The 13,310-nt window shown below is 57.5% G+C and overlaps 2 protein-coding genes across 2 annotated transcripts in view; both read left to right on the forward strand.

Annotated features, from left to right (window-relative positions):
• Window positions 1–5,477, forward strand: part of LOC102245363 (scavenger receptor cysteine-rich domain-containing protein SCART1) — a 10,609-nt gene extending 5,132 nt beyond the window's left edge. The window contains exons 6-13 of the mRNA XM_014550558.1: window positions 6–89; window positions 2,057–2,371; window positions 2,534–2,593; window positions 2,668–2,982; window positions 3,267–3,302; window positions 3,908–4,042; window positions 4,480–4,721; window positions 5,205–5,477. Of these exons, the coding sequence (XP_014406044.1) occupies window positions 6–89; window positions 2,057–2,371; window positions 2,534–2,593; window positions 2,668–2,982; window positions 3,267–3,302; window positions 3,908–4,042; window positions 4,480–4,721; window positions 5,205–5,477 (1,460 nt within the window). The remainder of the gene's footprint in view (window positions 1–5; window positions 90–2,056; window positions 2,372–2,533; window positions 2,594–2,667; window positions 2,983–3,266; window positions 3,303–3,907; window positions 4,043–4,479; window positions 4,722–5,204) is intronic.
• A 1,574-nt stretch (window positions 5,478–7,051) lies between these two features.
• LOC106728386 (scavenger receptor cysteine-rich domain-containing protein SCART1-like) overlaps window positions 7,052–13,310 on the forward strand; it is a 10,116-nt gene continuing 3,857 nt past the window's right edge. The window contains exons 1-5 of the mRNA XM_014550559.1: window positions 7,052–7,091; window positions 8,030–8,353; window positions 8,902–9,213; window positions 9,768–10,082; window positions 12,946–13,259. Of these exons, the coding sequence (XP_014406045.1) occupies window positions 7,052–7,091; window positions 8,030–8,353; window positions 8,902–9,213; window positions 9,768–10,082; window positions 12,946–13,259 (1,305 nt within the window). The remainder of the gene's footprint in view (window positions 7,092–8,029; window positions 8,354–8,901; window positions 9,214–9,767; window positions 10,083–12,945; window positions 13,260–13,310) is intronic.

Raw genomic sequence — 13,310 nt, forward strand, 5'->3', positions numbered from 1 at the left:
CAAAGAGTCTGAGCTGTGGCAGTGCCCGTCGGGGGGCTGGGGCCAGCACGACTGTGGGCACAAGGAGGACGCCGGCGTCTTCTGCTCAGGTCAGTCCCGGGAGCTGAGTTCTCTCTGGGCAGCGGGTATCTGAGGGTCGTGGCGTCTTCGTGGTAACAGCGCGCACTGGCTCTTTGCGGGCTCGCTCCTGTGTCCAGGGCCTCCGCTCTTCCCGCAAGGAGAACTCCACAGTGGATGCTCGGTGTCCTCCGGCTCCGGGACCAACACCTTTCCCTGTTGGCGGGTGGGGCCTGGGGTGGGGGCGGAGAGGGGCGCCTGCTTCTGTGGTGCCGGTGGTCCTGGAACTGCAATGCCTGCGGCTTCCCCCCTCATAGAAGGTCACCTCACACTCCGTCCGAGTCCCCTGTGCCAGCGTCTTCGGGTGTGTATTTAATGGGCTGCAGGACTTTTTCTAAAGTATCTTTAATGTTTTTAGCTCACACACATCTGAGGCTCTCTATGGGGTTCTTGTCTGGCTGTGATGGTGGTTGAGGGACAGAATTTTGCCACTGACTGGGGGCGTGAGCCTGGAGACGCCTGGGGAGGGGTTGGGTGTCCAAGTGTGATCTCTTCTTATTGCTTCTGGTTCCTATTTTGCTTTAGGAAAGTTTTCCTAAACTATGTTTAGAAGATTGCATCTATTTTAATCATTCTGTTTCTTTTTTTAAAATTATTATTTCAGAGAGAGAGAGACAGGGAGAGGGAGAGCGAGATAGAGACATCAATGATGAGAGAGATCTTCGATCAGCTGCCTTCTGCACGCCCCCTACTGGGGACCAAGCCTGCAACACAGGCATGTGCCTTGACTGGGAATAAAACCATTGACCTCCTGGTTCATAGGTCAATGCTCAACCACTGAGCCACGCTGGCCAGGCTGTCATTGTGTTTTTCATGTCCTTCCAGTTCTTCCTCTGACTGGTGGACTCCTCAGGCAGCTGCTGCCGCTGGAGACCAGCTTGGCAGGGGTGGGGAACGCTCTGTTTCTGATAGGACCGAGCCTGGCAGCAGGTTCCACAGCAAGAGGCCCAGGCGTGGAACAGCACGGTCACTCTTGCCCACTCACTCAGTTGGCCAGAGTCTGGAGGACGGATTGGGTGGGCAGGGAATAGACTCATTCATTGCAAGGAGCGTGGACACAGGCAGATCTCTGTGACCACTTCTGTAATGTGTCACAGATGTATTTCCTTCCCGTGTTTACTCTAAGCCTATTTTAATTAGTTATGACTGTCACATGCAATTCATACCCAACTTTCTTCATTGATCCTGGTATATAGGTATATAGGCGCTCATAACAATTTTAAAGGATTGTCTAATACTCTGATATGTGGCAATATTTAGTCCCCCTGTTGGAATTACACTGGCCAATGGTATTGTGACGGTCCATGGACCCTGGCCAGCCTGGACTGGTGCTGTGTCCCAGTGCTCCGGGCTAATTCCTTTTTTCTTTTTCTTTTTCTTTTTTCTTTTTCTTTTTATTTTTTATTTTTTATATTTCTTTGTTCATTTCAGAGAGGAAGGGAGAGGGTGAGAGAGATAGAAACATCAATGATGAGAGAGAATCATTGACCAGCTGCCTCCTGCACACCCCCCACTGGGGATTGAGCCCGCAACCCAGGCATGTGCCCTTGGTCGGAATCGAACCTGAAACCCTTCAGTCCACAGGCCGATGCTCTATCCACTGAGCCAAGCCGGCTAGGGCTTTTTTTTCTTTTTTAAAATTTTTATAGTCACTGCTAAATTGGTCATCTTATGCAAAAATATTATTTTGTATTTCAAATAATTTCCAACGTTGGGTTTCTAGACAATCAGTTGGCACACCTGCTAAGACATTATAACTGGGGCTTCACGCTGGTGACCTGTGCTTAACTGCTGGCTGCTTCCTTAGGTGGGAGATGGCTGTGGGGGTGCGGGGTCGATGCCAGGGCCTCTCTGGTCCGATGGCCTTGAGCGGCATCGGTCTCGGTGCTGGGGCCCCTCCTTCAGAGCTTCCCCTGGCCTGACTGTTCTTGTCTTGCAGAGTCCGTGGCCCTGAGGCTGCACGGGGGCACCCAGCACTGTGCTGGGTGGCTGGAGGTGTTCTACAACGGCACATGGGGCGCCGTGTGCGGTAACTCCCTGAAGGACAACTCCTTGTCCATCATTTGCAAGCAGCTGGGCTGTGGGGAGCAGGGCTGGCTGGAGAACAGGCCCGTCCCCACTGGCCTGGGTGTCTCCTGGGTGGACAACATTGAGTGCCGCAGGCTGCAAAACTCTACGCTGTGGCAGTGCCCCTCAGCCCCGTGGCATCCGCGCTCCTGTGCCCATGGAGAGGAGATCTGGATCACCTGTACAGGTGGGCCCCTGGCGGGCTCTGGCGGGTCTGGGCACCCTCAGGGGCTGCCACTGACCCATGGCTGCGGGCCCGGGCATCGCTTGGGCTTCACAGACTTCATTCCGAAGCTTCTCAGGGCATTTACTCTGGGACGGCCCCTGTTTAATCCAATAGGATTGTCAGCGAAAACGACGCAGGACCCCGGGGAGACCCTCGACTGCTCAGCCACCCGCAGCTGCCCAGGTACTGCCCTGCCCCTCTGCCTGCCCCTCCTCACCCCAGCCCCGCCCTGCAGTGACCACAGTCCCCTTTTCCAGAGGAAGGCTCGGTGCGCGTGAGCGGGGGCGAGGACAGCTGTTCCGGCCGCGTGGAGCTCTGGCACGAGGGCTCCTGGGGCACCGTGTGCGACGATTCCTGGGACCTGGCGGACGCGGAGGTCGTGTGCCGCCAACTGGGCTGTGGCAGGGCCATCAGCGCCCTGGCCGGGGCCGCCTTTGGTCCAGGCTCAGGGCCTGTGTGGCTGGACGAGGGGGGGTGCCGGGGCAGCGAGGCATCCCTGTGGGGCTGCCCAGCGGAGCCTTGGGGACATGCAGACTGCGGGCACAAGGAGGATGCGGGCGTGCGCTGCTCCCGTGAGTGGGCAGGAGGCTGGGGGGCGGGTAGTTAGGGGCTGGGAAGGGGGTATCAGGAGAGCTCCTCTGGCGTGTCCCCCCACTGTGGGTGCTCCCAGGGCCCCGAGGCTGCCCCTGTGCTAGGTCCCTCTGAGGGGTGGGGCACAGGCTGCCTCTGTGGGGGTTCAAAGACATGACAGGCTCAGGCTGAGTGGGGCTGGGGCACTGCTCAGAGGGCCTGGGCTGCTCAGGGCTGTGGCCGCCTCTTCTTACTCGCCCCAAGGTCTGGCCCGTTTCTCCTGCAGGTGACAGAGGGACCACGGTCCTCCCACCAGCATCAGGTAGGTGTGCTCTTCCTCAGGCCTCAATCCACACCCTCCGGTCTGACCCTGACCCAGAGGAGCTTGCAATGGGGTTGCAAGGAGGGGCGCCCTGGAGTCTCCTGTGGACACCTGTGTTGCAGTCTGGGGGTGCTGAGGTCATCAGGGGCAGGGCCGCAGTGCCGGAGACGCCCTGTGGTTGGAGGAACACGGCTGCCCGTCCTTGCGCCAGCCGGGTGGAGAGCTGTGAGGAGGGACAGCAGGCCTGGGCCCTGCCCCAGCTACTTCTGGGGTCTTTCCCTTGCCAACTGGAGGTTTTGGCCCTCGTGGCTGTGGCCTCTTAGAAACGTGGCTGTGGCCTCTTAGAAATGTGGCTGTGGCCTCTTAGAAACGTGGCTATGTCCAAAGCACAGGTGAGGGCAGTGGCTGTCAGGACCGTAGGAGCTGCCCTTCTGCGCCCTCCCCCTTGGCCCTGGGCTGTGTGACCCCCTCAGGGCCAAGGAGCCGGGCGAGGCCCATCTCTCCTCTGGATGCCCCTCCCCCCCCCAGGTGGTCCAGGCCGGAGGTCACAATTCCCCAGGCAGTGCAAGCGCTCAGGGAAGACCCACCTCTCACTGTCCCTACAGGCCCTGCCTTGGCCCCACTGCCTTCCCTCAAGGCTGGGACCCTGCCCATGATCTTCTGCTTCGTTCTGGGCACCCTCCTGGGCTGCGTCTCCCTGATCCTGGGGGTGCAGTGGTACCGCAGAGGAACCTGCAGGGGTAGGCGGTAGGCAGGGCCTGGGGCTGGAGGGCTGGGGGCACACTCTGCGATCCCAGCCTATTGCAGGCCCTCTCTGTCCTGGTCACTGCCCTGCACGCTGGGTGTCACTCGATCTCCCCTGTGATGACTTGTCAGTGACCCACGACTTGTCAGTGACCCATGACTTGTCGGGGACAGGGGGAGCTGGGCTCTGCTCTGCTTCTGAGAGGAGCTGGGTGAGAAGATTCGTAGTCCTAGGGCTGCCTGGGGTGGGACAGGCTCAAGGGTTCCCCATTCCTGTGTCACCTGAATCGCTGGGGAGCTCTCTGGTCTTGGGTGCCCACAGAAGTGTGTGTTCCTTGTGCTCCTGAGGCAGGAGGAGCTGAGGGGTCGAGGGTCCCACCCTGCGGGGGGCCGGCAGCTGTGGCCTTAGACAGCAGCAGTGTCAGGACTGCAGGTTTGGGTGTGGCCTTTGCAGGTTTTGGAATGCTGGGGACTCGGCCCTCGGAAGTTGTTTATGAGGACATCGGAGCTGTCCCCATGGGGGAGAAGGTTGAAGGGTCCAGTGTGCCCCAGGACCTGGTGCCGGAAGAGGACTATGACGATGCCTGGGAGCCGGAGCCAGGCCCTGAGGAACTGGAGGAGGAGCAGGAGGAGGAGCCGGAGGAGGAGCCGGAGGAGGGGACGGCCCTGAGCTCCGTGGGTGTGCACCTGTGCTCCGCGGCATCCGCTGTGCTTGTGCTGCTGTACTGCTCCTATGTCCACGGCTCTGCTCTGGCCAGCGCCTACATTTAAAGATCCCAGGAGCCCCCTCTGTGTGTGTCTGTAACCCTCACTGCTGTCCGGCTTGGGCTTTGATACGCGGCTGTCCCTTCAGAGTTGCTGTTACCCTGGAATCTTATGAGCAGACGTGGCGTTTAGGGAGGGCCCTAGATTTTTATTTGGGCTTCTTTTCATGGCTGTGCACAGAGTCCTTCTAGAACCCTGTTCCCAGCCAGCTTCAGGGGGAGCAGATGGTGGGAGGAGACACGTGTGAGCACCGCTTTACTCTCACCCCCACTCACTGTCCATCCTTGTCTGCCCCTCTGGCTTTGAGGTGCAATGACCAACCAGGGCCCAGACGTCCTGGAGGCTCCGCGGAATCGCTGAGAACACCATGCGTGTCTCTCCCCTTAAGTGCAGGTGGACTCTGCACCCTCCGGGCCCCAGAGTGCAGGCTGGGACGGAAAACCGCGGTGGCCCCGGCTTCAGGATGTGATGCCCAGGAGCTGGCCATCGGGGACACCAGCAAGACTCCTGGGGGCTCTCATGTTCCTCATTTCTAAAAAAGATGCCATTAAACTCCCTTTGAACGCATGCATCCATCCATTCGTTCACCTCAGAGCATTCCCCAGACATCCACCGTGGCCAGGTTCTGTTTTCCACCCCCCAACCCTCTGCCTCGCTCTGGTCTGATATGGGCTCTGAGTGTTTTCAACTCTCCTCACCCACAGCCTTTTGCCCGAAGGTTCTACAGGGTGTGGGGTGGGCTCCCTGTGAACCAGCTCCTGGCCACTCTACTCTCGCCTGCAGACAGCCCTCCCCCTGGCTCAGGTGCTGTGCCAGGGTCCCCAGCACCCAGAGCTGTCCTGCCCTGATGACTCACCAAGCCCTTTGTGACCACACCTCTCTGACCACACCTCACACACCCTCTGTGGGAAGTGTTTCTCTGTGTCCTCTTCCCTGTGTGGGTCTGGGATAGGTTCACACATGACCACATATCTGACCTCTGCTGACTCACTCTCCCACGTGAATGTCTTGGGAAGGACCAGGTTTAATCATCCTGTGAGTCCCTCATCTATAGGGTCTCCCAGTGATGGCAGCGATTACCGCCCACCTCTCAGGGTTCCCTTGAGGGTCTGGCCAGCCGGCTGGGGGTTCTCTCTGAGCACTGCCACCCACCCCCAGTCCTCCCCCTGTGCCCACCCCCTGGGCTGTGAGAGAGGCACAGCTTGTGGTCTCCAGGACCACTATGCTGCAGACGATGAAAGTCAGTCCCTTCTGGACAGGAAGCCAGGTGAAGGAGATGGGGTGATGTCCACAGAGGTTGGACGGGGCCTCTGGGGTGAAGTGGGTGAGGAAGGCTAGTTGCCAGGCCCTGGGAATGTGGCAGGAACAGCTCCTGACAGAGCCTTGGGGGACAAGAAGGAGTGTCCTGGATGTTTGAGCTCACCCTGCACCCCTGTGCACACACACAGGAGCCTCCCTCCGGCCTCAAGAGGTGGCCAGCCTGGCTCGCGGTGCATGCTGGGTGTTCCTCAGGTCCGAGCTGGGAGCTGGGCTAAGTGCATGGCCAGGCTGCGGTGTGGGAGGGGCGGAGCCTCAGCACAGAGGGTCCTGCCCACAGGGTCCTCCTCCGTCTCGGGAAGGGGAGGAGGACGAGCTGCCCTCTCTTAAACTGCTTCTCTGGCAAATCTTTTGGAAAGTGACTTTCACTGATGATATTCTGGTTAGAAAATAATACACATGATTATAATTTTTTTAAATATCTCTTTATTGATTTCAGAGAGGAAGGGAGAGGGCAAGAGATAGAAACATCATTGATGAGAGAGAATCATTGATGAGAGAGGATCAGCTGCCTCCTGCATGCCCCTTAGTGGGGATCGAACCTGTGACCCAGGCATGTGCCCTTGACCGGAATGGAACCTGGGACCCTTCAGTCCGCAGGCCAACACTCTATCCACTGAGCCAAATTGGCCAGGGCATGGTTATAAATTTTAAAACTCATGGAACCAAGAAAGAAAATGAACTGCCCTCCCCCCCCACACACACAACCATGCACAATAAAATAAACAAAAAGAAAATGAAAACCATGATTCTCTCCGAAATGAATGCATCCACTCTCCTTGGTTTGTATCCTTTGAGAACTTTTCTTTGAACAGAGGCACAGACATAAGCATGAGCTACAGCGATGCATCGGGTGCACATTCGTGCTTCCTGTGTGTTTCCCACCTGAAACATGCGCTAACATATGCACTCGTCCAACCGGCATGTTAAAGGGCTTCCCAGCCTCCTCCCTACGTGTCTGCCGTGAGTGCTGTTCCTCCGTTTGGACGCGAGGCTGCTCTTCCAGGACTCCCTCCTGGCAGACAGGTGTCTGCCTCCCTTCCTGCTGCCGGTCGCAGGTCACGCACGTTCCTGCTGGCTTTGGTCCAATTGCTGGGTCCTGATGACACGTTGAACGATCCGTGTTCATCAACACGCCTTTTGTGTGAGGCAGAGAAAGGTGCGTCTCCCACGGTGCCGGCTCCTGGCTCCAAGGTGGTCGCTCGGCCCCCCATCTCACACCTGGCCCTGCAGGAAGTCCAGCCCCGGCCTCGCCACGTGCTGCGGGGCTGCCTGGGCTCAGGCCTGGTGGCTGAGCCTCTGCTCCACGTGACAGATGATGACACTGATACGGGGGAGGCGGGCGGGGCTCACGGGCTTCCTTCTCAGACGGCTCAGCGCTGAGCTGGAGTCCACCGCCTGCACCGGAGCCGAGCACACCTCCCGGGCCTGAGGGGGCTCAGCAACAGAGGTGCCCAGGAATGGCATCGTCCCCTCTGCGGCTGTGGCCCCTCCTCCTGGCCTGCTGGACCCTCCCTGCGGGTGAGTGCTGCCGTCCTGAGGGCTGGGGGCTCGGAGGACGGTCTGTCAAGGGAGGGGACACTGTTGCATGGTGTGTGCATCCCGGGAGCTCGGCCAGGGCCTGGGGGAGGGGGGCTGTCTCAGCCCTTTGCAGGTGAGCGATGATGACCTGTGCACGTGGGAAAAGCCACAGGAAGTGGTCCTTAGCCATTCCTTTTTGTTACCATTTTCTTTCGTAAATGTCATCTACACAGAGCGTGAGCAAACGCGAAAATTGAAGTTAAAGGTACAGATTAGGAGGGAAGGCGAAAATTCGATTTCAAATTTTTGAAAATTCTGGACAAAAAGTTCTCGAGCGGGCCACGCACGATGATGTCCACCTCCCTGTGTTCTGTCCCAAGGCCCCGCGGCGGACTCCGTGGCCCTGCTGAGAGGCGGGAACCGCTGTGAGGGCCTGGTGCGGGTCCAGCTCGGCGGCCTGCGCGGCCCGGTGTGTGGGGACCGCTGGGGCCTGCAGGAGGCTGCGGTCGTCTGCAGGCAGCTGGACTGCGGCAGGGCCCACGTGGCGCCCACATACGTGATGTGGCCCCAGGAGAGGCAGCCCTCCTTGCTGCAGGGCGTGAGGTGCCAGGGCTCGGAGGCCTCGCTCTGGGACTGCGCCCCGGGGTCGTGGGAGAAGCCGGAGGGCTGCGCGTGTGAGTGCATCGGCGCGGTACACTGCACAGGTAGGAGGCCCTGGTGAGGAGGGGGCATGTCGGACGCCCAGGACCCAGGACTGTGACCCTCAGGCCCTCATGGCATTGTCCTGGCCCCACACGAGCAGGGCCCGGGACGGCCCAGGTGGGGAGCACTGTGCTTCCCAGCTGCGGGTTGCACACCCAGGGCAGCCCTTTCGGGGTTCATTTGCCTCCTCCCGCCAATGGTCAAGCATTGGGCCCCAGGGGGACCACACGAGAGTAAAGGGAGCCTGTTTCCCTCTCCCACTGGCCCCTCTGCTCTGGCGGGGCTCCCAGGGCGCCCAAGTCCCAGAAGCTGGAGTGCTTGGAGCTCAGTCCGGCCGTCCCTGTTGGAGGCCTCGGGCAGCAGGAGGGGGAGCAGCCGCCCCCCTGAGGGATCCTGGGCGGGAAAGAAGAGCCTCTGCAGAGGAACCCAAGGCTCTGCCTCCCCCGAAGGCCAAACCCTCTGTCCGGGAGCCACTGTGTGCAGAGTGGGGTGCGCGCCCCAGGCCGGTGGGGCTCAGGTGAGCAGCAGGCGGGCTCCTGTGCCTCTGCAGGTGGGAAGCTGGCGAAAGTGGGGCTCAGCGGCGGAGGCAGCCCCTGCGCGGGGACCTTTGAGATCAGATTGCCTGGAAGCTCCGGTATGACGTGCGGTTTGCACGTGGAGGAGGCGAGTGTCTTCTGCAGGAGTCTGGGGTGTGGCCCGGTGCTCCAGGCGTCCAGACCCCACCTCACCGGGGGCTCTGGGGGCTGGGGACCTAAGGTCGTGACCTGCCGGGGAACAGAGTCCAGCATCTTCAACTGCAGGTTCAATCTGAACGTTCAGGACCAGTGCAACCTGCCGACAGATGTGCCGGTCGTGTGTTCAGGTAAGGACGCGCGGTCTGTGAGGGAGGCATCCTTTCATAGCTGTGTTCCGGGGACTGAAGGGGACATCCACTGACTAGAGAGGCGGGGTGGGGGGTGGGGGATTGTCCACGCCCTGCCACCAGCCTGCATCCCTGCCCTGGGAGGTACTGGGTGCAGCTAGTGCTGGGGTTTAAACTGACCAGGTGACTAAAGTGCTGGCCAGACAGAGTCCAAGTCAGGGGAGGGTGTGTGTGTGGGGGGGGGGGGGGCAGACATGGGAGCCCTGGGCCCTTCGGGTGCATGGGCATGGGGGCTGTGCTCACTTACCCCGGCTTGGTGGAGCCCCAGGGGGTGGGAAATGAATGTTTGCTGTCGGAATAGGAGTGAGATGCCGAGGGATGGAAGGGTCCTCCCGCCTGCAGGACCCACGCACCCCGGTGCCCCTCAGGGCTGGGCCCAGCCAGGTGGTTCTGGTCCTCCTGTCCTTCCTCCCCATGGGACTGGAGGGCGGGAAGGCCTGCAAAGCTCCTGCCCTGCCCCTGAGGCGCTGTTTCAGCCCAGTGTCTGCCCCCAGGACACACTGAGGCCCGGCTGGTGGGCGGAGAGCACCCCTGTGCTGGGCGCCTGGAGGTGAGGCGTGGCCTGACCTGGGGCACTGTCTGCGACGAGGACCTGGACCAGGCCACAGCCCACGTGGTGTGTCGGGAGCTGCAGTGTGGCATGGCCGCGTCCACACTCCCGGGCGCACACTTCGGCCAGGGCTCTGGGTCCGTGTGGACGGAGGCCTTCCGCTGTGCAGGCAACGAGTCCCTGCTGTTCCACTGCCCTCGGGCACCTGGGCACCAGTGTGGGCACGGCCAGGACGCTGGGCTCAGGTGCTCAGGGGAAAGTAAGTTTTTATGTGATTGTAAGGGGAATTGTCTCTTATTTTCCTTTCGGATTGTTTGTTGCCAGTATATAGCCAATACAACTAAAGTTTGTGTGTTGATCCTGTGCCCTCAACTTCCCTGAATGTATTAGCTTTAATCGTTCAATGTGGAGTCTGTAGGATTTTCTGTATAGATCATGTCTTTCAGGCCCTGATCACTATGAACCTCAGCAGATAGGTTTATTCCTCCTCTCCAACCTGAATGCCTTTTACGTCTTTTCTTGCCTAATTGTTCTGGCTGGAACTTTCAAGATCATGTGGAACAGCAGTGGTGAGAGGGAGTGGAGCAGGGAGTGCTGATTTGAGGGGAGGGGGAGGCGGGGGGGTAGTTTTCAGCTTCTCACCATTGAGTATGTTAGCTGCGGGTTTTTCATAAACGCCCTTTATCATGCTGAGGAATGTTCCCTTCTTTTCCTAGTTCATTAGTGTTTTTATCATGAGAATCTGTTGGATTTTGTCAGATGCTTTTTCTGCATCAACTGAGATGCTCATGCTTTGTTTAGTTTTTAAAAAATATGTTTTTATTGATTTTTTTAGAGAGAAGGGAGAGGGAGAGAGAGATAGAAACATTGATGAGAGAGAAACGTCGATTGGCTGCCTCCTTCACGCCCCACACTGGGGATCAGGCCTACAACCCAGGTATGTGCTCTGTCCCGGAATCAGTGGTAACCTCCTGGTTCATAGGTAGATGCTCAACCGCTGAGCCACACCAGCCAGGCTCCATTGATTTTATTTTTAAAGTCAATAAATTCTCTTTAGTTCCTTTTAAAATAATTGATATCTCTTTATTGAAATTCCCTATGTCATGAGATATCATTAAACTGGTTTTCATCAGCTCTTTGAGCACATTTAAGACACTTATGTAAGGTCTTTCTCTAGTAAGTGTAATGATTTAGTTTCTTCAGGGACAGTTTCTGTGTGTTTTTTTCCAAGTGAATGTGTCATAGTTTCTTGATACTTTGCATGAAGGAGACATTGCTAAATTACTATAGTATGGTTACTTTAAAAATCAGATTCTCCCACCCACTGTTTGTTGCTGCTAATTGCTGTGGGTCATAGTTGTTTGTTAAGTGACTTTTTACACTCTTTGTGTAAAGACTCTACTCTTTCTCCTGTGTGACCAATGAGGTCTCTTTTCATTTTATTTTATTTTTTTGTTATCTTAGTGGTGATAGCAATTTGACAGAGATTTTCTTAAATGCAAAACAAACAAATAAAACATAAAATTCGTCCAGTCTTTGCATATTAGCTCTTTGTTGGAGCATAGCTTCAAGGCTGGGGCAGGCCATTTTTTCAACTCTGCCTTAGCATTCCTTCCTGCCTGCCAGAGCCAGACTTGCCAAGTTTTTGCTTCATTAAGTGTTTCTTAGTTGTTGTAAGTTTTTGATTAGATACTAGAGTTTCAAAAAAGTTGGTTATGACAGTTTTACAAGTCTAAACATTATTTATTTGTGTTTCAAAATTCATCTTTATTGTTGAAAGTATTACAGAGTCCCCTTTTCTCCTCCTGTTAACCCCATATACCCCACAACCCCCAGGCCTTCATCTCACTATTGTCTATGTCCATGGGCTATGCATATATGTTTTTTGCTGCATTAGAAATATATCCAACATGATAGTGACTGGCAGAGCCAGTATTTATTTCTTTCTCTCAGACTTGTGGATTAGGTCTGCTGAACTCTCCTAGGCTCAACTGATCTAATCTATTTATCAGTGTGTGGCATGCTTCCATGTCCCCGAATAAGCCTAAACATTACTTAGAGGAGAGGTGCAGTTTGGGGGTTCCCTCCTCTGCCATGTCTCGGGCTTTCCTTCCCAATTCCAGGGTGCAGGGTAGGTTGAGGTTCTAGTGATCGGGGCCTGAGAGCACGGCCATGATGCTCTGCTGCTCCGGGGTCCTGGCGGGTCAGTAGAAGCAGCAGCATGCAGAAAGCGGGGTCTGCCTCAGTGTCCCCTCCCTGCCTGCACGGAGGCAGCATCCCACCACTTCGCTGCTCATTGGGATCCTGTTTCTGCTTGCACGTCAGGCTCCTGGAGGAGCTGATTTTGCCTGTTCCCCAGGTTAACCATCACTGCAGTGGAGGGTGCACCATCTTGGTGTTCTCTATCTGCCATTGACAGCGATGTCACTCCCCAAAGATGTTTACTTGCTCTCAGCTGTCCCCCAGTGCGGGATGGCTGTGTTGAACAAAGCCTCCATTAAGGAAGGGTCTGCAGGGTCAGGAGCAATGCTGACACCCTCTTTCCTCAAACCCCCCCTCCCCCACCCTAGGGTTCCGGCTCAGGAAGAAGCTCCTTGCTGAGCACATGGTTAATGGCTGCTGCCCAAAAATGGAGGATCCGGGGCAAGATGGAGGGCGTAGCCCTCGCCCTTCCACAGGGTAGGTTGAGGTTCTAGTGATCAGGGCCTGAGAGCAAGGCTGTGATGCTCTGCTGCTCCGGGGTCCTGGTGGGTCAGTAGAAGCAGCAGCTGTGCAGAGAGCGGGGTCTGCCTCAGTCTCCCCTCCCTGCCTGCACGGAGGCAGCATTCCACCACTTCGCTGCTCATTGGGATCCTGTTTCTGCTTGCACGTCAGGCTCCTGGAGGAGCTGATTTTGCCTGTTCCCCAGGTTAACCATCACTGCAGTGGAGGGTGCACCATCTTGGTGTTCTCTATCTGCCATTGACAGCGATGTCACTCCCCAAAGATGTTTACTTGCTCTCAGCTGTCCTTCCCCAGTGTGGGAGTGGCTGTGTTTAACGAAGCCTGCATTAAGGAAGGGTCTGCAGGGTCCGGAGCAATGCTGACACCCTCTTTCCTCAACCCCCCGACCCCCACCCTAGGGTTCCGGCTGGTCAACGGCAGCAGCAGCTGTGAGGGGCGCGTGGAGCTCCAGGTTCAGGGGGCCTGGGCACCCCTCTGTGCCGCCCACTGGGACCTGGCAGACGCCACCGTCCTCTGCCACCAGCTCAACTGTGGCAGTGCCCTGGCCGCGCCCCGAGGAGGTCACTTTGGGCACGGAAGCGCTCCCCTCTGGCCCGACAGGTTTCACTGCGTGGGGACAGAGCCCTATTTGTGGAATTGCCCAGTGAGCCCCCTGGGCGCCCCCGCCTGTGCCCCGGGAAACTCGGCCTCCGTGGTCTGCTCAGGTGGGTCAGCAAGAGCGATGGGCAGAGGGGCTGGGAGTGGACGGGGCTGAGGCGGGGGG

This window comes from Myotis brandtii, unplaced genomic scaffold (genome assembly GCF_000412655.1).
Source record: "Myotis brandtii unplaced genomic scaffold, ASM41265v1 scaffold604, whole genome shotgun sequence".
Lineage (NCBI taxonomy): Eukaryota > Metazoa > Chordata > Mammalia > Chiroptera > Vespertilionidae > Myotis > Myotis brandtii.